The sequence below is a fragment of the Camelus bactrianus genome, chromosome 18 (genome assembly GCF_048773025.1).
Source record: "Camelus bactrianus isolate YW-2024 breed Bactrian camel chromosome 18, ASM4877302v1, whole genome shotgun sequence".
Lineage (NCBI taxonomy): Eukaryota > Metazoa > Chordata > Mammalia > Artiodactyla > Camelidae > Camelus > Camelus bactrianus.
The window spans coordinates 29,092,728-29,114,397 of record NC_133556.1 but is presented as its reverse complement, the minus strand read 5'-3'; the positions used below and the strand labels follow the sequence as shown (position 1 = coordinate 29,114,397).

General features: G+C 59.3%; 4 protein-coding genes across 15 annotated transcripts in view; 3 read left to right on the top strand and 1 right to left on the bottom strand.

The window, feature by feature from the left end:
- The window catches only part of FAM234A (family with sequence similarity 234 member A), a 28,174-nt gene extending 26,084 nt beyond the window's left edge, over window positions 1-2,090 (top strand). Inside the window, exons 12-15 of the mRNA XM_045513680.2 lie at window positions 207-282; window positions 443-598; window positions 993-1,095; window positions 1,187-2,090. Of these exons, the coding sequence (XP_045369636.1) occupies window positions 207-282; window positions 443-598; window positions 993-1,095; window positions 1,187-1,398 (547 nt within the window). The 3' untranslated portion in view covers window positions 1,399-2,090. The remainder of the gene's footprint in view (window positions 1-206; window positions 283-442; window positions 599-992; window positions 1,096-1,186) is intronic.
- A 1,170-nt stretch (window positions 2,091-3,260) lies between these two features.
- Window positions 3,261-13,605, bottom strand: RGS11 (regulator of G protein signaling 11). 12 transcript variants are annotated; one of them, XM_074346698.1, is made up of 17 exons: window positions 13,351-13,601; window positions 12,879-12,975; window positions 12,753-12,803; window positions 12,482-12,588; window positions 11,921-11,972; window positions 11,766-11,824; window positions 11,474-11,550; window positions 11,234-11,315; window positions 10,128-10,196; window positions 8,821-8,844; window positions 8,658-8,719; window positions 8,430-8,543; window positions 8,229-8,344; window positions 8,026-8,113; window positions 7,794-7,932; window positions 4,127-4,209; window positions 3,261-4,048 (listed from the first exon to the last, which is right to left on the bottom strand). In XM_074346698.1, the coding sequence occupies exons 1-17, from the start codon at window positions 13,522-13,524 to the stop codon at window positions 3,925-3,927; spliced, it is 1,518 nt and encodes a 505-aa protein (XP_074202799.1). In that variant the 5' UTR covers window positions 13,525-13,601; the 3' UTR covers window positions 3,261-3,924. The 12 variants fall into 12 exon arrangements, with proteins under 12 accessions (XP_074202799.1, XP_074202798.1, XP_074202797.1 ...); XM_074346697.1 differs by having other exon boundaries at window positions 8,821-8,850; window positions 13,351-13,599; XM_074346696.1 differs by having other exon boundaries at window positions 8,026-8,241; window positions 13,351-13,602.
- A 143-nt stretch (window positions 13,606-13,748) lies between these two features.
- Window positions 13,749-18,271, top strand: ARHGDIG (Rho GDP dissociation inhibitor gamma). Its single transcript, XM_074346707.1, has 6 exons — window positions 13,749-15,913; window positions 16,970-17,149; window positions 17,224-17,307; window positions 17,557-17,633; window positions 17,715-17,778; window positions 17,871-18,271. The coding sequence occupies exons 1-6, from the start codon at window positions 15,841-15,843 to the stop codon at window positions 18,068-18,070; spliced, it is 678 nt and encodes a 225-aa protein (XP_074202808.1). The 5' UTR covers window positions 13,749-15,840; the 3' UTR covers window positions 18,071-18,271.
- PDIA2 (protein disulfide isomerase family A member 2) lies at window positions 18,269-21,548 on the top strand. Its single transcript, XM_010950902.3, has 11 exons — window positions 18,269-18,617; window positions 19,207-19,413; window positions 19,495-19,628; window positions 19,707-19,844; window positions 19,927-20,043; window positions 20,139-20,264; window positions 20,333-20,530; window positions 20,623-20,743; window positions 20,817-20,998; window positions 21,177-21,287; window positions 21,416-21,548. The coding sequence occupies exons 1-11, from the start codon at window positions 18,422-18,424 to the stop codon at window positions 21,458-21,460; spliced, it is 1,575 nt and encodes a 524-aa protein (XP_010949204.1). The 5' UTR covers window positions 18,269-18,421; the 3' UTR covers window positions 21,461-21,548.
- The last annotated feature ends 122 nt before the right edge of the window (window positions 21,549-21,670 follow it).

Sequence of the window (21,670 nt, the reverse complement as noted above, 5' to 3'; positions counted from 1 at the left end):
GGGGCCACTTTGCATGGGATAAAGGTGGAGGGGAGGTGGTGAGACCCCTCGCCCCCCAGTGTCAGCTTTCCACTCAGCACCCTGGTGTGGCTGGGCCACCCCAGCCCTGTCCAGGTGTGGCAAGGAAAAGACAGTGGGGTCCCTGTCCCAGTGTCTCCTGACAGAGTTCCTGTGTGGTGTGAGTCCACCGTCTGCTCTCCTTCCAGAAAACCCATCCTCGGCCACTACAAACCCGACACGCCGGCCCTGGTCATCGAGAACGGGACTGGCGCTGACAGACAGGTCGGTGGCATTCCCTCCTGAGCCTCACCTTTGCTTATAGCTGAGGAAAGTGGGTCTACGTGGCAGGCAGGGCTGTGGCCGGGAGGCTGAGCTGGGGCGAGAGGCCTGGGTGAGTCACCTTCAGGGACGTGACCCCCCCATCATGGCTCTCCCTCCCCAGATCCTGCTCCTGGACCTGGGCTCAGGGGCCATCCTGTGGAGCCAGGCCCTCCCGGGCCTCCATGGGGACCCACCGGCCGCCAGCCTGCCGACCGCAGACCACCGTTCCGCCTTCTTCTTCTGGGGCCTCCAGGAGCTGGAGGATGCCAACCACACGGTACCGGTGGGAGGTGCCATGCTCAGGGGCTGGGGCGGGCAAGCTCAGGTAGCAGACTCCGTGGAGAGTGGGCAGGACAAGGTAGTCTAAGCCAACAGAAGGGGGCCTGGGCTGCAGGGGATGCCAGGGCAACCTGGGCAGAAGTGGTGGGGCACAGGGTTCCAGCTGGACAACACCTGAGAAGGGTCAGGGTCAGGTGGAGTGTGGATGGGCGGACAGTGGGTACAGAGTTGTGGGACCCCAGGTGGGGACCTGGGTGGACACAGCTTCAGGCATGGTGATTGGCAGGAGTGCCCCTCAGGACTAAGTACAGCACCCCACCTCCCGCCACAAGCCAGGGACACGTGGTTTCTCAGCCTGGTCAGCCTTACGCCTGTTGCTGCTGTCTCCCCAGGAGCCAGGGGCTGCCCCGCACCACCTGTACATGTTCCACCCCACACTGCCTGGCGTGCTGCTGGAGCTGACCAACATCTCCGCCAACATCGTCGCCTTCCAGGGTGAGTGGGGCCTCGGGGTAGACCTGGGCTCCACCCGCCACAGGCAGTCTGCCCTGGCCAGTCCTGGGACCTGACATTTATGTTCCCACAGTGGTTTTGCTAGAGCCAAGCCGCCACGCTGCCTGCATCCTCCTGACAGGCCCCACAAACCCAGATGTGCCTGGCCGGGTCTCCATGACCAAACACAAGGTGCGGGATCTCATACCGAGCAGTAGGGTGGTCCACCTGGCCAGGGGTGGGCCCGACAGTGACCAGGCCATCAGGGACCGGTTCTCCCGCCTGCGGTATCGGAGCGAGACCTAGATGTGCAGCGGAGGAGAAGCTCCAGCTCCTGAAATTAAACGTCCTGGGAAGTCGGCCCTCCCTCACTTGTCTGCACGCTGACTTCTGACCTGGTGACACGCCCCATGGGATCCTCGTCACCCCAGGGACACACCTGGGCCTCTCCCGCCAGCACACTCAGTCCTCACTCTTGTCCCCCACTGGGGTCACACACAAGGCCCACTACCTTCCCTATGGTCTCCCTAGGCAGAGCCCATGTCTGGAGCAGCTCACCCTTCCTCCTCCACACCTGGCCAGAGAGCCACAGCCATGGGAACAGCCCAGGCCCCATCTGCAGGAAAGTCCCCTCGCCTTCTCTGCACCATCTCTCTGGGAACATGAGCTCAGAGGGTGGTGGACCCCGAGTTCCAGCCCTCAGCCTGGGGCCTAGGAGGATGTGGTTGGTGGGGCTGCGTGGAGCTGTGCATGTCCTGTGCACCCCCTGGATACACTGGAGCTGTCTGTCCCTTGGGGTGTGGCCAGCGCCCCCCCCCCCCGGTGCTTGGACGCCCCTGCAGCTGGTGTCACTTGATATAAGACTCACCTCTGTGCCTTGTTCACTCCAGACCTGCCTGGTGCTCTGTGCGGCTCAGCCAGGCCCAGACAGAAAAAGCAGTCTGAGGACCCTGGGTGCCTCGGAAAGAAATCAGAATAAACACTGGTTTTGCACTGTCTGGAAAGCCCTGTATGTGCTGTGTCTGTTTGCTGGATCAGTGGGAAAGGCTGCAGGGGAGGTGAGCCCCCTACCTACACCTGCCTGATCAGAGACAGAGGTGTCCCACTTGGCGTCCAGGTGCATCTCAGGCTTGAGGACCCCGCCCTGCTTACCTGCAGCAAGCAAGGGACTCAGCCTATGGATGTGGGCGTGCTCCCACCTGGGACAGGCAGGGGGTCCCTCCAGCACCCCTGCATCCTTTAAGGGCTGAGCTCTGGCAGCCACTAAAGCCCAGGCAGGGGACTTAAGTGAGACCCAGGTTTGGGTAGCAAAGTGATGAGGGCCATTGTGGAGAATCTTGCAGGAATCTCCTGTGGGCATTTAATATATGCCAAGCCTGCTTCCAGAACCAAGTTCATTTCTCCATGTAAAGGCCTGGGAGGCAGTGAGGTTCAACCTGAGGTTGAAGGGCTGGGTGCCCTCCTCCCCAAGAGTGGGTCCCTTTTGTTCCTCTGAGAGGCCAGCCAGCCCACGTGGCCTCAGATGACAGAACTGCAGGGTAGAGTCCCTGAAATTAAAATAACCTGGGGGCTTGAGCAGTGTCCCACGGCCTTCCAGGGTCCCTCCCAACCCACAGCAGTGGACGCAGGAGCCAGCTCTGGGCAGGGACCAGCCTGCAGGTCCTGGGATGATGAGCAGGAGTTAAAGGTCGGGGCCTGGGAGACACCCTCACTGGTGCACCCTGGATTTGTAGATAAAGCAGCTGTGCCCACAGTCACTCTGGGGGCCTTGGGGGTTCTGGTTGCTGTGTTCTCTGTACCTCTGACGCCTTAGGGCACAGCTGGCCCAGGAGACACTGGGTTCAACACCAGGACAACTCCCTGGACTCAGTGTGCTTATTTCCTCCTTGTGCCACCAGAGCATGGACAGTGTCCCCTGCTGTCTCCCCCAAAGCCCAAAACGCAAGTCTGCAGCCTGAGGGCTGTGGCCCCCACCACTGCCTTTGACACATGAACTCCCCATTGTCCTTCACCACCTCCCTCACCGGTGCATGCCTCACCCACACACCATGCTTTACACGCCATGTGCACACACCACACATGTACACCCGCCAACCACACACACACACACACACCACAGGTACGCACACACCCACCATGATTTGGACCACAGCCGGTCAGGCTCAGACTGAGAATCCGAGGGTCTTTTATTTCTGTGCCAGGAGCGGGAGGGTGTGACCAGCCCTGAGGGAGGGGTGTCTGGCTGCACCCCCAAAGGAGCTTTCACCTATCACCCAGAGTCTCGGGGAGGGGGCCTTCTGAGCAAGGACCACTGGCATCTTTCCCCAAAAGGCTCTACTGCCCCTACTGTGAACCAGGACCGGTTGTTGGAGGGGTGACAGGGCTGGAACCATTTCTGTCCAACAGGGTGGCAAAGCTGTGGCCTCTGGGAGACCACAGAAGAGGAAGGCTGGTGCGGCCTGGTGGGAGTGGCACAACCCCCTGCACTTTCATGCCCCCTGCTGGTGACCACCAGACTGTGCCTCTTACTCTGAGTGTCAGTTCCAAAGGTGGGGCTGGGTGCCAGCAAGGAATGCCAGGCCTCTGCCAACTCAGTCCAGGGCCCCCCTGCCTTGTGGGGATCAGCCCATAGACCAGACCCTTCTGGAAGGAGGGTGTGACAAGGGAAAACGAGGATCCCTGGAGATGGCATCCTCCCCCACTTCCTCCCCACAAGGCTGGGCCCTCTGGGCAAGAGGGGACCTTGTGCTGCGGGTCTCAGCAGCTGTCAGGACCCTGGGCAAGAGGAGGGTGACAAGGGCATGATGGCCACCTCCTCCCACTCAGGCCCACCTAGGTCTCCCCATCACCACCCCCAGGGCTACCGGCAGCAGCCTCAGGCTCCCCAGAGGTGGAGGTGGGAAGGAGAGCAAGGCTGGGGCTGGAATGCCGCGGCTTCCACATGAATGGGAACACCCTGTGGGCGAGAAGGGGCCTGAGCATGGGGCAGCCGTCTGCGTCCTGCCCGCCTGCCCGGGGACACCGCCTAGCTCACCGGCGCTTCGTCTCCAGGGGGACCACAGCCTCCGCCAGCAGGTCTTTGTACAGGTCCGACTTCAGGAACCTCGGGTACGAGTCCTGCAAGAGATGACATCCAGCCCTGACCCCTTCCACCTCCTGGTCTCAGCCAGCACTGCAGGGGCCTCCTCTAGGCCCAGAGCCCCTGGTGGATGGGGCCAGACCAGCCCCCCGATACCTGCCCAGGCCAAGTCAGACTCAGGGAGACCCAGCCCCAATCCAGGCAAGAGCCTGGTGCCCAAGTGCAGAGGAGCAAACTAGGGTCCCTCCAGCTGGGGGATCCCGGAGCCGCAACAGGAAACAGGCGTCCCTGGTTCTCCGCATCCCTCGTGGAGTGAGGGCAAGGGCGCAGGGAGGAATAAAAACAGCAGCACAAGACTCAGTAAAGAGGGACAGGAGTCTCTAAGCCCAACTGCTTGTATTATAAAAAGAACAATAAACATTCATTTTAAATTGTTAACTTCAGCTGGAGGGGCAGGAATACCAGCTAGATTTAGTCGAATGTACTTTGCTTTGTAGACTGGATTTTGAAATTGTATAGATATTTTACCTAATTATGAAATAAATAAGGAATCCTCAACACGGAAAGTGAAGCTGGGCGACCAATGGGTGACGCCACCCCAACCACGTGACAGGGTGTCCGAGGGCGTTCGGAGGGATATGGATAAAAGACCAGAAAAAGAAAAAAGTAATCGATTTTCAGCAACTGAATTGTGAACTGTAATGTGCTGTTCAGCTGAGCTACTGAGTAAATCTTGAGAAAAGGCATGTGAGTAGTGTCGGCATTGTTGAAAACCCAGATTTTCAGTAGGGGAGTGGGAGAGAGACACGAGGTCAAAGAGGTTAAGGAGACTCTGTAATCCTGAATTTGAGTTACAAGTATCAGTATGAACTCCTGGTGTGTGTTTTCTTACTGTACAAGAACCATACCACAATAAAGTTGTTAGAAAAAAAAACAAACACGTACAGCCTAGAAATAAACTCACAAACTTTTGGCCAACTAATCTTTGACAAAGGAGGCAAGAATATACAATGGAGTAAAGACAGTCTCTTCAGCAAATGATGTTGGGTTAATTGGACAGCTGCATGTAAATCAATGAAGTTAGCATACTCCCTCACTCCATATACAAAACTAAACTCAGAATGGCTTAGAGACTTAAACATCAGACAAGATACCATGAACCTCTTAGAAGAAAACATAGGCAAAACACTATCTGACATAAATCTTAGCAATGTTCTTCTAGGGCAATCTACCCAGGCAATAGAAATAAAAGCAAAAATAAACAAATGGGACCTAATTAAACTTATAAGCTTTTGCAGAGCAAAGGAAACTATAAGCAAAACAAAAAGATAACCTACAGAATGGGAGAAAATATTTGCAAAAGACGAGACTGACAAGGGCTTAATTTCCAGAATATATAAATAGCGCATACAACTTAATAAGAAAAAAACAAACCCAGTCCAAAAATGGGCAGAATACCTAAACAAGCAATTCTCCAATGAAGACATACAAATGGCCAATAGGCACATGAAAAAATGCTCAATATCGCTCGCTAACTATCAGAGAAATGCAAATCAAAAGTACAATGGGGTATCACCTCACATCAGTCAGAATGGGCATCATTAAAAAGCCCACGAATGATAAATGCTGGAGAGGGTGTGGAGAAAAGGGAACCCTCCTACACTGTTGGTGGGAATGTAGTTTGGTGCAGCCATTATGGAAAACAGTATGGAGATTCCTCAAAAGACTAAAAATAGACTTACCACATGATCCAGTAATCCCACTCCTGGGCATATATCTAGAGGGAACCTTAGTTTAAAAAGATATATGCGCCCCAATGTTCATAGCAGCACTATATACAATAGCCAAGACATGGAAACAACCTAAATGTCCATCGACAGATGACTGGATAAAGAAAATGTGTTACATATATATACAATGGAATACTACTCAGCCATAAAAATAATTGCCATTTGCAGCAACATGGATGGACCTGGAGATTGTCATTCTAAGTGAAGTAAGCCAGAAAGAGAAAGAAAAATACCATATGATAACACTTATAGGTGAAATCTAAAGAAAAAAGACAAACTCATTTACAAAACAGAGACAGACTCACAGACATAGAAAACAAATTTATGGTCACCAGTGGGGAAGAGGGTGGGAAGGTATAAATTGGGAGTTTGAGATTTGCAGATACTAACTAATATTTACAAAATAGATAAACAATAAATTCACATTGTATAGCACAGGGAACTATATTCAAAATCTTGTAGTAACCTATGGTGAAAAAGAATATGAAAATGAATACACATATGTTCGTGTATGACTGAAGCATTTTGCTGTACACCAGAAACTTGATACAACATTGTAAACTGACTATACTTCAATTAAAACAACAACAACAATGTATTTCTTGATTCTGTCCACTCAAAGGCCTGAAACCATGACTAGCCCCAGCATAATGAACAGGTCTGGTGTGCAGGTCAAGACTTTTGAACCCCATCCCTGAGGCAGGACCAAGTTTGCCATGGAAATGGCTGACTCCAGGTCTGGGGCAGGATAGCCCTTTAGAAAGCAAGGAAGCACAAGGATTTCGGGGACACGTCACAGGACTCAAAAACAACCAGCCTGATATGGGGACTTCTGGACATCCTGCGGTAACAACTGAAAGGGATTCAAACCCATCAAATATGGTGAAAATGTGAGTTTATGATGGTATTAAAAACATCCCAACTTCACTGACCACCCTGGGCAGATACTAGGGTCCAACTCCTTATTTTGTAAAGTGGTAATTAAAGAAGAAATCAATCCTTGATTCCGTCTTTCCTATATGATGGTACTACTGGGCTAGCAAAGAGGGGAGGCAGCCTAAACAAATAGGCGGTGATGGGTTAAAACATCCCAAACCTTAATGAGATCATGAATCCAAGCAAGACTGCCAAGGCCGATTTCCTGAGCAGAGAACACACCAAGCACCACCTCAGAAGTAAATATTCTTGACAAAACCAAACAACAACAAAACTGAGGACAAATCTGATCAAAGAACAAGGTGCCTCTAGAAGATGCAAAAAGCAGGGAACGGATTCTCTCCCCTAGAGCCTCCAGAAGGAACCATCCCTGCTGTCACCCTGGTCTTACCTCCATGAGACCCCTGTTAGACTTCTGACCACAACCATGAGAGAAGAAATTTGTGTTGCTTGAAGCCACCAGGTCTGCTGTGTTGGTTACAGCAACAGCAGGAAACTAATTCAGGGTCAGGTGGGCAAGGCTGGACCCTGACTGGCTACTAGAAGGTTGAGTAAATACTGTTTGTGTTTCAGGTGTGATGCTGGCCTCTGCGGCCACGCTGAAGAGAGCAGGTGGTCCAGGAGGTCCGTGGAGGGACCTCTTGCGATGGCATTAATGTCCCCAGGAGGGGCCACGGGCAGGATGGACCATGAGTCTGGACAGGCCCTGAGTTGACCGTTTTTGAAGGCAGCCCGTAGGTACGTGGGGATTCGTGTTACACTACCTGTGTTCATGTCTGAACTTTTCCACAAGAACACTTTTTACAATCATAGCTGGACAAGCCCTTTAGCCCTTCAGAGCCTGAGGGGCATGAGTGCCACCTGACCCCAGCTCAAGGGGGTGATGGGGACCCAACCTTCTTCATCAGCATATAGATGTGCAGCTGGGCGTCGTCCAGCACGTGGCGGTGGGGCCGACCCAGACCCTCCAGGGTTCGCTCCATCGTCCGGCTGTCAATGTTGACCCAGCGGGCAGCGCCAGGGGCCAGGAACTGCCTGGCTTGGGGAAGGGGACCCTGGGTGGGTCTATGCTCTTCAGGCCTGCCCCCCCCCCCGCCCACCGGCTGGCACCCAGCCCTCAGCACTCACTGGTACACGGCATCTACCAGGGCGGGGACCTGGGCCTGCCCTCCGTGGCGCAGCTCCTCACAGGCCTCCCAGAAGCTGAGGTTCTCGGCTAGGGGTCCGGGCATCAGATCAGGCACACCCAGGGCTGGTGGAAACTCAGGAGGGGTGCCCAGGCAGCAGCCTCTTTGATGGGGGGCCAGGAGCAGGGGAGGGGGGCTTCTCACCACTGAACTCTGTCTGGAGAAAGTCCATGAAATGTGCCCGTCCCACAGGGTCCTCCAAGAGCTCCCGGAAGCTGAAGGCCCACTGCTCCACCCGGAGCTTCGTGGGCACAGCCACGCTGCGGGGACGGCAGCAGAGTCAGTAGCACAAGGAAGATGGGGGGCGGCTGCACACCTGCAAGCTCCCAGCCTGCCCCGGCTCACCTGGGTGCATTCATGGCCCAGTAGGTGTCATCGTCGGTGACCCAGGGGTTGCTGGGCAGGCACCCTGACAGGAGGGGGTCGTGTGGCCCACGCTGGCTGCTGAACTTCAGGTACCTGGGGGTGGGGGATGGTGCCGGGGCCAGTGCAGGGGCTGTGGGGACGAGGCACTGGAGGCAGGGTCTGGGCTCTGGGCTGGGGGTCTCCAGCCACCACCCCCATCCCACTCACGCCTCGAGGCAGACAGAGGACTTCACCCGGGTCCTGCCCAGTGCCTTCCGACAGCACTCAATCTGGAACAGGAGACCTGTGAGGTGGAGCCTGGGCTGGGAGCCACCAGCCCACCCCCCAACTCCCACCTCCCCAGCGCCCCCACACACCCCCAGCCACCTACCTCCCGCTTATAGAAATCCACCGTCTTGGTCTGGAAAGGTCAGGGTGGGCTGCAGTTAGAAGGCAGGCCCTTCTGGGGACTGACATCCCACCCCAGGCTGCAGAGACCGGCTCAAGCCCCTGCCCCGCCTCTAATGGAGGGGTCTGACTTTCCAGGAAGCTTCTTGGGGCCTGGAGTCTGGATGTTTTGGGGAACTCACCGAGCCCTCAGATGCTCAAAGTTGCCCTGAGTTTCCCCAACTGTCACTATTTCATATTTTCAAATGTATTTAAACTGTTTTTCGAAACAACTTATATTTGAGGAATGCTGCTTGGAGGGGGTTGGGTTGCACTGGTGCCCCAGGTGTGACTCATTGTGTTCAGAGCTCAGAGCCCGGACTCCTCCTCAGGCCAGCGAAGGAGCTACCTCCGGGCCTGCACAGCCACACCAGGCAAGCCAGAGGGGAAGGCAGACAGCACCCTTGGGTCACCTGTGACTACCATCTTTTGGTCTATTTCTGCCCAACTTCACGGCGGGAATTATAAACCTATCATCGTGAACTACAATTCTAAAGTCAGGAAAATATTTTCACAGTAAGGCACTAGGTGAATCTGTTCTTTTGGGTTCCATAGGATGTGACAGAGGGCTCTGCTGTTACAAAGTCCGGACGTATGTCATGGTCCAGTTCCCTCCATCTCCGGGACCTCTGGAGGGAGAAGGCTCATTGGCCCAGGTCCCTCTGGCACAGCCCGCGGCCCTGCTCGCCGCGCTCCAAGTCCCCTCGGGCCCTGATGCTGCCTGGCCTGGGGGGAGACCTCCCACCCCTACTCTACCCCACAGGGTCCATTGTACTTACTTGCACCCAGGGCAGCAGGTGGGAGGTGAGGCAAGAGAGGGCGAGAGTTAGCAGGGGGCTGGGAGTGGGGTCCAGGGCTAGGGGAGAGTGAGGGGAAGAGAAGCAGGAGAACTGGAGTGACTGAATCATGTGATGTTCGGATGGACAAATGGACAGGCAGCCCCAAGTAGTACCCTCGGGGTGGAGTAGGGGCAGTGGGAGAGGGGTGGAGTGAGGGGAGTTCGGGAAGGATGTAGTGAGGGAGGTGGGGGGGGTGGAGTAGGTAGAGTTGTGGGTGGAGTGGGGTGATGGAGTTGGGGGCAGTGGGGGGGCAGGAGGGGTGAAGTGGGGGCAGTCAGAGCTGAAGTGAGGGATGAAGTGGGGGCTGTGGGGGGGATGAAGTGGGGGCAGTGGGAGGTGAAGTGGGAGATGGAGGGGTGCATGTGTGCAGGGGTGGGGAGTGGGCTGGGGGGTGTCCATGCAGGGTCCTCACCATCTGCACCTGTCTGGCAGTGCAGGAACCCCTCTCTGGACCTTGCTCCAGCACACTGGGGACCCCTGGCTGCAGAGGGAGATTAAATGAAGTGGGGGGCACAGCTCAGGCAGGCCACTGAGACCCCTCACCAGGGCTGTGTTTCTCCTCCATTAACCACACAAATGGAAGCCCTGTGCCCATGTCCCCCTCCAATGTGGAAACACGCTCTGAGGAACTCGGCCTCCTGCTCCTCCTCTCTGCCCATCCCCCTATGGCCACTTGCCCATCCTCGAGCCCACTTCCCAATCCTTCTCCAGCCCTCACTGCTTCCTCAAGTCTCCCCACTCTTCCTCTTCTCAGCCAAGCGCATCTCTCAGCTCCCAATTGCTCACCTGCTCACTGTACCCACCTATCCTGCCACAATGTCCCCAAACACAACTGCTGGCCTGGTCTTCTCCCTCCCCGCCCCCGGCCCCCTCCACAGGGACCCCTGGCCCACTCCACCCACCTAGCCCTGTGCCCTGCATGACCCTCAGGCAGAAGAGTCAGTCATTTTCCCAGAGACAACACCCACACTTGGTGAGGTACCGCCCATGGAAGGTTCCTCTCACTTTTTTTCATGGGCACCCCCCTCACCCTCTGCTTCCATTCATGGTCTGTGACTGCTCCCCCACCCAGTGCACACGTCCCTGTCTACTGGTCTCTCCACAGACCCACACAATAGGGGAACCTCAAACCACCTACCAGGCCCACGCATCTGGGGAAGGCTTGACCTCAGGCCAGCACCCCAAAAGCTCTTGGCCTGTGACCTCAGTCCCTTGTGCTGCAGCTAAGCCCAGTCCCCACTCCCCACCCCTCACTGGCCTTCAGGTGCCCGCATTCTGTTTCCTCAGACCCAGAGAGATAATGGTATGTCCTGGTCTATGGGTAGGGGGAGCTTAGGCCTGGACTGCTGACCTCTGGGTTCTGATGAACCAAAGAACAAGAAATTTTGCCAGGATCTCAAAAGATACATCCTTCCCCAGGGTCAGAAGGCAGGTCCTGAGTGAACACCTGAGGGAGACACACTGACCCTGCAAGGACTTCTCTGCTGTCCAAGAACCACCCTCCAACAAGAGGCTCACCGGGGGCCTGTTCACCAGCCAGTACGTCTGCTCCTGGCATGCGATGACCAGCCTGTCCCCCTTCCTGCGCTGCTTAGCTGCCCTAGGGGGTAGGCAGAGTTGGGGGGACACTGTATCCGTCAGAGCACCCCCCGTGCCAGGGCCTGGGCAGGCAGCCAAGCAAGGGTGTGAAGTTTCTGGCCCCAGGGCTGTGGTGCCTGGAAAGCCGGGAGGGGCCTGCCGAGCAGGGTGGGGTCTCACCGCAGCTGCTCTCTCGCCTGCATCACCACCAGGTCCCATGTGTGGTTGATCTTCCTGTGCAACTGGTCATAGTGGGCCTGAGGGTGGTTGAAGGTCTCCAGTGGGAAACTCTTGCCTACACCCAGCTCTGGGGGGTGTACCCCCACCTCCCCTCTGAGATCCCCTCTATAGGGTGTGTGTGCTTGTGCATCTGAATCAGCTTGGAGCCTGGGCTGTGTGCTCCACTAGTGGGGCTTGGGTTCCTCTGGCTGGACTCAGCCGGGGTGGCAGGGGAGGGGTGGTGGTATCCCACCTTTTCATGGTCAACCAGGGCCCCCTGCTTTCGGATGTTCTTCTTGGCCAGGTAGATGGCTGGAAGGACAGGGCACAGACTGCACCTGAGGCCTCACCCCTGAGGCCACCAGTCCTGGGAGTTTGTCCCTGGCTAGCCCACCCCTCCTCACTCACCATAGTCTAGCTCAGCGGCTGGCCACAGGGTGCTCATCCAGAAATAGGGCGTCTGGGTGCAGTGCAGGTACAAAGGTATCTGTGACCTTCTAGGCTTTCCCACCCAGGAGTTGTCCCTACCCTCTCAGCTCTCTTGGGAGACTGTGCTGGCTGAGGGCAGGGGATGGGGGTGGTGGGGAGGTGTGCTAATGGCCTGGAGGCTCATCTGAGCACCACCATTCCCTCCACCTGAACCGAAGCTCCACTTGATTCACTGACTCTGGGCTCCCTGCCCAGGCCCAGGATGTAGCTGCAGCCTCTGCTGAGGGGTGCAAACTGAGGGCAGGCCCCACCTGGTTCCCTGGTGTGGCCAGGCCGGGCAGGAAGGGGGCTCCATCATGAGTGAGCACACACACTGAGTTGCAGGCCCTTCTAGTCCAGGCCTTTGGCGGAGGGGGCAGTGGACCACCAGGCCTGTGGTGACATCTTGGATCCTGCTCCTGCCCCAGCTGCCCCTTCCAGGAGTCCCCACCAAGGAGTTGTCTGGTGGGAGGGTCCCACCTGCTCCCAGTTGAGCCTGACCTGGAACCTATAGGGTGTTTCATCCGGCCGGAGCAGGAGGCGACGGGGGTCTCGCAGTGGGTATAGGTAGCCATGCTGCACCAGGAGTGTGCCCAGGTGCAGGGCCTCTGGGGAGAAGTGGTGAATTCTCAACAGGGGAAACCAAGTCAGGTGCGCCCCCCTCGACGAGTCCCCTCCCTAGCTCACTGGGCTTGGCCCTAGCCCTAGGCATCAGCACAGGGACCCCAAGGCCAGGTGTGGGGGCGGGAAGTGCAGCTGGCTGACCCCTTACCATCCTCTGCGATGCAGTACTTTTGGATCAACCACTCCACGACGTCGTTGCCTGCAGAGCAGAGACTGGGGTGGGGGGAGGCCGAGGCAAGGCGGCACCCCCTCACCTCCCCCGGCGGGGCCTCACCAGTCACTGCGTGGGGAATGACGGTGATAAGCAGGCGCTGGCTCTGCATCTTCACGCCCTGGTCGGGGTCCTGCATACTCACTACCACCCGCTCCATCTGGGCAAAGGGAATGGAAGATCTGCCACGGCCGGCCTCCCCCGCCCTCAGATCCTCATTCCCTGGAACCGGCCGGGATGCCCCAGATCAGTGTGCTCGGAGGAGATTAAGGCGCACTGATGGTGGGATTTCAGGCCGCTGCTGACCGCAGAGGTGCAGGGCGGGGCGGAGGCGAGGGGCGACCCCAGCTCCGGGGTCTCCGCTGCCCCGCCCCGCTCATACAGTGCCATCGCCCCAGGCCCGCGTCCGCACTGGCGCGCTCGCGTAGCGTCCACACTCACGCGCATCCGCATCCACTGCCCTCCGGCCCCTTCCGGCCTCGAGGTCCAGGAAATGGGCAGGGGTGGGGCGGCGGGCGGGACCACCCGCACCCACCTTGCTCAGATGCGGCTTCTGCGCGCGGGGGTGCCCGCCGAGGGGCGCGGGGCCGGCAGCCATGGCAGAGGCAGGCAGGGTGGGGTTGCCCGCGCCGCTCCGCCCCGGCCGCAGCCCCGCCCCGCGCGAGTTAACCCTCAGCGGCCGCGGGGTCTGGGGACGCGTGGGCGCCATATCAGCCACACCGAGGAGGCTCCCCTCATGTCACGAGAAACCAAGGCCTGGCCCGCGGGGACTTGCCGGGGGCTTCGAGAGTGGCTTGGACCTACCATGACAGCGTGGGGGATGTGAGGGAATGGAGCTCAGCTGGAACGGGGGTGGGGGAGATGGGGTGAGAACTCAGGGAGAGGGCTCCGGGAGGGGAGGATCTCAGGGGAGGGGACTGGTGGGGAAGGTGGGCTGGGAAAGGGGACAACGGTTTAGGGTCGACTGTAACCCCTTCGCCATACCCACCTCATGTGGGCGCACATCCTGGATGCAGGCGAACAGCGGTGCAGGGGCTGCGGGGTCTGGGCGAGGGGTCTCACTGCCCTAGGAGTGTGTCCCTGAGATTGTGACACCGAGCATGACCTGTGTGGGTGCTACCAGGTTGGTGTAACACTGGGTGGCTGCACAGTTGTGCTGGGTGGGGGTCCTTCAGGCTTGGGGCAGGCAGCTCACTTCCCCTTAGCTGCACAGAGGCCTGGGGTGGGCAGGCAGTTGGGGATCACAACACTTGCCCCTCAAGATTTGTGGGTAGCCTCTGGGCTCAGGGCCCAGCCTGGCCACCCACACCCCCGTTGGTTGGGACCATTTTTAAGTGGTGCAGATAGGTCTATTTCTGCTTCTTGGAGATAGATTGCCCCTCCTTCCCTACCCCTTCCCGGGATGCTGGGGGCAGGGCAGAATGTTGGAATTGGCCTTTGGCCAGAGCCTCAGATATAGGATCTGAATCCATTTTCATTGCTGGCAAAGCCAGGTCCAGCATGAGGTGGGGCAGGGGTACTGGAGGGGGCTCCTACCCCTCCAGGGAACCATCCTCCCTTAGAGTCCAGTGACATCCTCTCACCCAGCCCCACCCACACGGGTGGCATCAGGCTGGCCTCAGGCCTGGCTGTCCTCTCTGGTTGGGTGGGTGTCTGGAGAGGTCGAAAGCCACCAGAGGCCAGAGCTGGCCTCATCTTGGGGCACATAGCTTCCCTGACAAACTCCCCCAACCCCAGGGAAGGAGCAGCAGAATGCAAAGGGCCTGGGCTTCCGCTGGGGAGACTTGCCTTGGAAAGATTGTGGACAGGTGGGGCTCCAAAGGGGATAGTGCCCCTGGGAGTCCAAGTGCCCCTACTACCCACAGCCTGCTGGCCTCCTTCTCAGATAGGGGCTCCTTTGGGCAAGGGCAGATCTGATCCTTGGGTGTTCTCAGAAATGGGGGGGCAAGAGGTGTAAGGAAGCAGGAGGATTCTGGCTGGTGTTCCCCCTCCCCCTCCACGCTGACCCAGCTGTCCCCAGCCTCAAGTCCAGCTCACCCCTTCCCCTGCTCCACTGATCCCCATCTACCTGCCCCAGGGTCTGTTTAGGCATCGAGACCAGTAGCCCCTCTGTGCTCCCCTCTCAGCACTCCACCACCCTGTTCTGTTTTGGATCAGTGTCCTTTTCTCCCCAAAGACAGGGGCTTCCGGAATGGTCTGGGTCCCCAAAGCATATAAAGACTCCCCACCCTCTGCCACACTCACGCAGCCCAGCCAGTAAACATTTGAATAATGGCTGTGTGTCTCCAGATTGCTCCTCACTGCTGAGGGGACCCCCGGCCCCTGTATATGTGGACACTGGCCCCTCTGTGCTAATGACTGTGAACCTCTGGGGTGCGGGGCCAGAAGGCTGTGCAGACACCCATAAAACACTTCCCCACCCTCTATGGTCCCCCAAGGCTGGGCAGACTCCAGGAGTACCCACTGCCCAGACAGAAGCTCCAGCCGAGGTGGGAGTCGTGGAGGGTGGAGGGTGGGGGACTGCTGGGCCCCAGGTGCGGCCTTCACTGCCTGCAGGTAATGAGAGCCTGGGGACTAGGAGGGTGGAGAACACACCTGCTCCACTAGGCGCCCCCAGCCCCACCCGCCCCGCCCAGAGGGCTTCCCCGGAGACTCCCCAGACTCCTGGCGGCGCCGTGGGGGTGGGGCAGCGCTGACGGTCAGAGCGGGGTTCAGGGAGGCTGGGACCGTGACCGCGGTCGTGTGCGTCCGTGCCAGCGGCAGCTGTGCGGGGGCCGGGTGCGCCTGCGGCGGGGACAACCGGGTGCCGGCGCCGTGCGGGCGACACGCGCGTCTCTACGGGGCTGCGCGGGGTCCGCGGAGCGGCTGGGGGCGCGCGGCGCGGGCGCGGCGCTGGGCGCGGGGGGCGCTCCCGGCCGGGATGAGCTCACCGCAGTCGCGCCGGGGCTGAGCGCCGAGCCGGGCGGCGGCGGGGCGGGCGGAGGCTCCTCGGCGGCTCGGCGGCGGGGCCGGGCCGCGGGCCACCATGCTGGGCCTGGACGCGTGTGAGCTGGGGGCGCAGCTGCTGGAGCTGCTGCGACTGGCGCTGTGCGCCCGAGGTGAGCGGGCCCGGTTGGGGCCAGGGTGGCCACGTGGGCGGGGGGCTCGGGCGGGGACTCAGCCCAGGGCGGGGGCCGGCTTCTCCCCTGCGGAAACTTTGGGGGCGCTCGTGGGGACCTCGCGGCGCCATCCCCTGGCCGGGCTCTAGCAGGGTTGGGGGGCTTCGTCCAGACTAGACACTCGTGGGGCTAGGAGCCAAGAGGGGGTGGGTCTGTTTGTGAAGCCAGGGTGGCAGGGGGACCCTCTTCCCTTGGGAACCTGCCCCTTAGGTCCCCTCTCCCTTGGGTGGGGCTGGGGTTCCTTCAGGAAGGGTGTGGATCTCTGGAAAGACTGGAGCACAGTGAGCAGGGACTTAGAAAGACCCGGCCCCAAGGCACCATGGGAACCAACTCCTAGGACTGTGGGAAAGGCTCAGAAAGACCCCTGAACCCAGGCACTGTGGGAAGGGACTCTAGGAGCCTGGAGGCACCTGGGGATGTGGCCCCAGAACATAAGCTGAGGGGTTTAGAGAGAACCACTCCTAGCCTTCAGGAACGCTGTGGGGAGGAATCCCTAGGACTGTGGGAAGGCATTCAGAGAACCTAGTCCCCAAGCAGGGTGCTGGGGATCCAGAGGCATCCAGTAGCATGCTAGAAAAATGGAAAGAGGCTTTGGGGCACTGGGGACCCTAGTGGGTAGTGAAAGGCAGGGCCTCTGCTCTAGGAAAGACCTTGGAGGTCATCACTCTATAGTGGTGGCCCCTACTCCTCTGGGCTGTCCCCTATTTGGAGTCTTCCTTCCTTCAGCTTTGGCCTCAGAGTCAGGGAGGGGCCCTGGATGAATGGCTGGACCAGAAGGCAGCTGGTGCCTCCAGGGGTCGCCTGGCTCCATCTCTTGGGAGGCTCAGTCCCCTGAAGAGGTTGGGTGTGGGTGCTGCCTCTGCATCTTCCCAGAGCACTCACCAGCTTCCTCTTAAGATCTTTTGGGCAGTGGGAGGTACAGCTGGCCAGATGGCAAGCTCCAGTAAAGGCCACGGTCAGCTGGCAGCAGCTGCTCACATACCCTCCCGACCCCAGTCCTCCTGACCGACAAGGAGGTGGGGCAGCTGCCACCAGATGAGGCACTGGATGAGGCTGTGCCGGAGTACCGGGCCCCGGGGAGGAAGAGTCTCCTGGAGATCCAGCAGCTGGACCCAGACGACGAGAGCCTGGTCAAGTACAAGCAGGCGCTGCTGGGGCCTCTGCCGCCTGTTGTGGGTATGCACACACCCAGGGCCTGGAAGGGGACAGGTGGGGACAGGTGCCCCTGTAGACTTCTGGTTTCTCTTCAGACCCCAGCCTGCCCAATGTCCAGGTGACCAGGCTTACACTGATGTCTGAGCAGGCTCCAGGGCCCATCATCATGGACCTAACAGGTAATTTCCAGGATGCCTGGTACACCGTGAGCCCCAGGCAGGGACCTCATGGGTAACCCCCTTTTGCAAAGTACAAACTGATTTTGGGGGTAGAGACTTGGGCTTATCAGTTTGGACCGCTTAGTATCCCCGTGCTCAATCCCAAGTTCCCAGACTGTAGCCCTCACAGGTACAGCCCTCCGTGGGGGTTCCTGGGGTAGGGTCTCAGCCATCACAGGAGTTCATACTTAGCTGCACTTTCCCTAACAGGGGAGTTGGCTGCGCTGAAAAACCAGGTGTTTGTCCTGAAGGAGGGTGTTGATTACAAAGTGAAGATTACCTTCAAGGTGAGGGAGCTGTTGTGGGGAACACCAGCCAGCCACAGGCCTAGCCCCCAGAGGCTCCCCTTAACACCCTCTGTCCCTCAGGTCAACAAGGAGATTGTCAGTGGCCTCAAGTGTCTGCATCACACCTACCGCCGGGGCCTGCGCGGTGAGGGGGGTGTAGGGGGGCAGCCTGGGGGGACTTGGGGGTGGGGACCAGTGGGGCAGAGGGCAGCCCCTAACACCCTCACCCTCTCTCAGTGGACAAAGCTGTCTACATGGTGGGCAGTTACGGCCCGAGCGCCCAGGAGTATGAGTTCGTGACTCCGGTGGAGGAGGCACCCCGGGGCGCCCTGGTGCGGGGCGCCTACGTGGTCACGTCCTTCATCACCGATGACGACAGGACCCCTCACCTGTCCTGGGAGTGGGGCCTCCACATCCGGCAGGACTGGGAGAACTGAGTGCCCCCTGCCTGGGTGCTGACTTCCCATTTGGAGTCCTGGCTTCCCCCGCCTCTGTCAGTTGCTGCAAGGGACCCCTGAGCATTCCCCAGCCCCCTGTGACCAGCCCCACCAAGCCCTCTGTCCTATCCCGGGATGCCCCCTCCCCAGGCTTGGCACTGTGCCCTAAACAGTCCTATTAAATGTCGCTCTGTCTCAGTGCCCTCGGTGTCGCCTGTCTGCCTCCCCTCCCCCAGGTGGGGGGAACCTCCTGCCTTATCTTCCCTGTGACCAGGCCTACGTGCCACGTGGCAGCAGCCGCTTGGCCCCCGGCCCCCTTATCTGCCCCCACCTGCGGGCCCCGGCACTGCCATGGACGGTCAGCTTCTGCTGGTGCTGCTGTTGCTGCTCGGGGCCTCAAGCCTGTGGGGCCAGGAACCAGGGCCCGGGGGTCCCTTGGAGGAGCCCCTGGAGGAGGAGGTCCTCGAGGAGGATGGGATCTTGGTGCTGAGCCAGCGGACCCTAGGCCTGGCCTTGCAGGAGCACCCTGCCCTGCTGGTGGAGTTCTGTGAGTGCTCAGGGCCAGTGGGGCTAGGGGACCCACAGGGGCCACCCTGGAGGGTCCTGCCCCCCATAGTGGCCACAGAGGCTCCAGTGCCACTATGTCCTTGGGGCTTCATTGGAGGGCACCAGGGCAGAGCCCTGGGGGTCCAGTCCTCACACTGTGGGGGGCATGGGTACAGGGGAGACCTACGGTCATACTTCTGCCAACTCTTCCTGTAAAGGGTCAGCTAGCACTCAGACTTGCCTGTTCGTCTGGGTTTTTATAAATTTTTCACTCGGGAGAGCCATTCCTAGCTGGTGGGCCTCAACAGGCAGCCGCTTACAGCCGGGAAGCCGGCCACAGAGGGCAGCCGCTGGCGGATTCTTCTTAACCTCACTGTCGGGACAGTACTAGCTGCTGCATCCTGAGCTGAGAGCTGTGAAGAGCTGGTCTTGGTCCTTGGGCTCAGGGTGGCTGAGGCTTGGATGGTAAAGGTTGTATGGATAGGACATGCTTGCTCCCTGCTGGACCTGACCCCCGGGTCTGCCGGCTCTGGCCTGGTGGACAGCTGGGGTTGGGGAGGCCAGGGGGCATTCACAGTCCTGTCCCCCAGATGCCCCGTGGTGTGGGCACTGCAAGGCACTGGCCCCTGAGTACAGCAGGGCAGCTGCTCTGCTAGCAGCGGAGTCAGCCAAGGCCCGGCTGGCCAAGGTGGATGTGCCTGCAGAGCCGGAGCTGGCCGAGGAGTTTGCTGTGACAGAATACCCCACGCTCAAGTTCTTCCGAGATGGGAACCGAACACACCCAGAGGAATACACTGGTGCGGGGAGCAGGAGTGGGGAGATGGGGCAGGTTGGGCGGGTGGGCAGGGCTGGGCCCCAGCTGAAGGGAATCTCTGCAGGTCCCCTGGACGCGGAGGGTATCGCTGAGTGGCTGAGGCGGCGGGTGGGCTCCAGTGCCACTCAGCTAGAGGATGAGGAGGGTGCCCAGGCGCTGATCGATGCCAGGGATGTGGTGGTGGTGGGCTTCTTCCAGGTGAGCTGAGGGCATGGGAGCCAAGCCTGGGAGCAGGGCCTGGAATGTCTGCTGGCCTCACAGGCTCTGGCCCCTTAGGACCTGAAGGACAAAGATGTGGCTATCTTCCTGGCCGTGGCCCAGGATGCCCTGGACATGACCTTTGGCCTCACTGACCAGCCACAGCTCTTTCAGAAATTTGGCCTCACCAAGGACACTGTGGTCCTCTTCAAGAAGGTGGGTTGGGCCTGGAGTCAGGGCCAGGGCGGGGATAGGGGTCAGAGCCATGGCTACTGCTGACCCACTTGGTGTTGTCCAGTTTGACGAGGGACGGGCAGACTTCCCAGTGGACAAGGAGCTGGGCCTGGACCAGGGGGAGCTGTCCCGCTTCCTCCTCACGCATAGTATGCATCTGGTTACGGAGTTCAACAGCCAGGTGAGTCAGGCTGGAGGTGCTGGTGTGAGGAGGAGGGCCAGGGCAGTGGGAAGGTGCCCGTGGGAGCCGCCCCACGAGCTCCACCTGCCCTGCAGACGTCCCCTAAGATCTTTGCGGCCAAGATCCTTAACCACCTGCTGCTGTTCGTCAACCAGACGCTGGCTCCCCACCGGGAGCTGCTGGCAGGCTTCCAGGAGGCTGCTCCCCCCTTCCGGGGGCAGGTACTGGCTGGGCCCTGGGGGCGGGATGGTGGGGAGATGGGGCGCCCACTCGGCCTCCCTGTTGGCAGGTGCTGTTTGTGGTGGTGGACGTGGGTGCCGACAACGACCACGTGCTGCAATACTTTGGCCTCAAGGCTGAGGAGGCCCCCACCCTGCGCTTCATCAACATAGAGACCACCAAGAAGTATGCACTTGTGGACCGAGGTCCAGTCACTGCAACCTCAGTTGCGGCCTTCTGTCATGCAGTCCTGGGAGGGGAGGTCAAGGTCTGCTGCTGGGCTGCCCACCAGCGGGTGGGGGTGGGAGCAACAGTTCTTGGGAGAGACCCCTCAATGAAGCACCTGGCCCGGTTCCCCAGCCCTATCACTTGAGCCAAGAGGTGCCCCCTGACTGGGACCAACGGCCAGTCAAGACTCTCGTGGGCAAGAATTTCGAGCAGGTGGCCTTTGATGAAACCAAGAACGTGTTTGTCATGTTCTGTGAGTGTGAAGGGCAGTGGGCAGGGGAGGTGGTGGGGCACCCTGCAGGCTGTGCTGATGCCCCCTGCCCTAGATGCCCCATGGTGTGCCCACTGCAAGGAGATGGCCCCAGCCTGGGAGGCCCTGGCCGAGAAGTACAAGGACCACGAGGACATCATCATCGCCGAGCTGGACGCAACGGCCAATGAACTGGAGGCCTTCCCTGTGCAAGGCTTCCCCACCCTCAAGTACTTCCCAGCAGGGCCCGGTCGGAAGGTGAGGCGGGTGAGGCGGGACCCTGCTGTCCTTGGTCTGGGGCTCCATCCGGGTCCTTCAGGTAGTGGCTGGAGACAGGGCATGGCCTTGGTGGGGTGGGTAGGGTCTGGGTGGTATGTGGCCTTGGGCTTTGAGGCTTGGGAGAGTGTGTTCTCCAGACCCTTCTGTTCCTCCTCAGGTGATTGAATACAAAAGCACGAGGGACCTGGAGACCTTCTCCAAGTTTCTGGACAACGGGGGCAAGCTGCCTGCAGAGGAGCCCAAGGAAGTGCCTGGTGCCCCCTTCCCGGTGGGTGTCTGTCCCAAGGCTCTAGGGCTCTGGATAAGCCAAGTCCTCCAGATGGGTGGCTGTGGGCTGACTAGGGCAGGTCTGGGCTGAGGGTGCAGCTCCAGCTGGGGCTCTATGACCCTTTCCAGGAGACACCAGAAAATTCTACCTTGGAGCCCAAAGACGAGCTATAGCTGCTGCTACTGTCAGTGTTCCCTGGGCACTGTGTTCTCTGGTGCCTGTGGAAGCTGTGGGCTGTGAATAAAGAGCTCTGGTCCTGGGCTATGTGTGGTTCCTGAGCAAGGCTGACCCCTTACCCTTGGTTTTGACCAAGTCTCAGCCTCCTGGGGCCTTTATGTCTTGGATGGCGTCCAGTCCTTTCCCCCAGCCCTCCTCCTGGGGCC

What these genes read in the sequence shown, in the direction of transcription:
- RGS11 (XM_074346695.1), bottom strand. Translation starts at nt 13,524, where the DNA reads ATGGCGCCCACGCGTCCCCAGACCCCGCGGCCGCTGAGGGTTAACTCG. An exon ending in GGCTGGTGAACAGGCCCCCG is followed by an intron (nt 10,197 to 11,233) that starts GTGAGCCTCTTG and finishes CTCCCTCTGCAG; the next exon opens with CCAGGGGTCCCCAGTGTGCT. An exon ending in CTGGTAGATGCCGTGTACCA is followed by an intron (nt 7,933 to 8,025) that starts GTGAGTGCTGAG and finishes TCCCCAAGCCAG; the next exon opens with GCAGTTCCTGGCCCCTGGCG.
- ARHGDIG (XM_074346707.1), top strand. Translation starts at nt 15,841, where the DNA reads ATGCTGGGCCTGGACGCGTGTGAGCTGGGGGCGCAGCTGCTGGAGCTG. An exon ending in AAGTGAAGATTACCTTCAAG is followed by an intron (nt 17,634 to 17,714) that starts GTGAGGGAGCTG and finishes TCTGTCCCTCAG; the next exon opens with GTCAACAAGGAGATTGTCAG. An exon ending in CTACCGCCGGGGCCTGCGCG is followed by an intron (nt 17,779 to 17,870) that starts GTGAGGGGGGTG and finishes ACCCTCTCTCAG; the next exon opens with TGGACAAAGCTGTCTACATG.
- PDIA2 (XM_010950902.3), top strand. Translation starts at nt 18,422, where the DNA reads ATGGACGGTCAGCTTCTGCTGGTGCTGCTGTTGCTGCTCGGGGCCTCA. An exon ending in TGGTGGTGGGCTTCTTCCAG is followed by an intron (nt 19,629 to 19,706) that starts GTGAGCTGAGGG and finishes CTGGCCCCTTAG; the next exon opens with GACCTGAAGGACAAAGATGT. An exon ending in TCCTGGGAGGGGAGGTCAAG is followed by an intron (nt 20,531 to 20,622) that starts GTCTGCTGCTGG and finishes CCGGTTCCCCAG; the next exon opens with CCCTATCACTTGAGCCAAGA.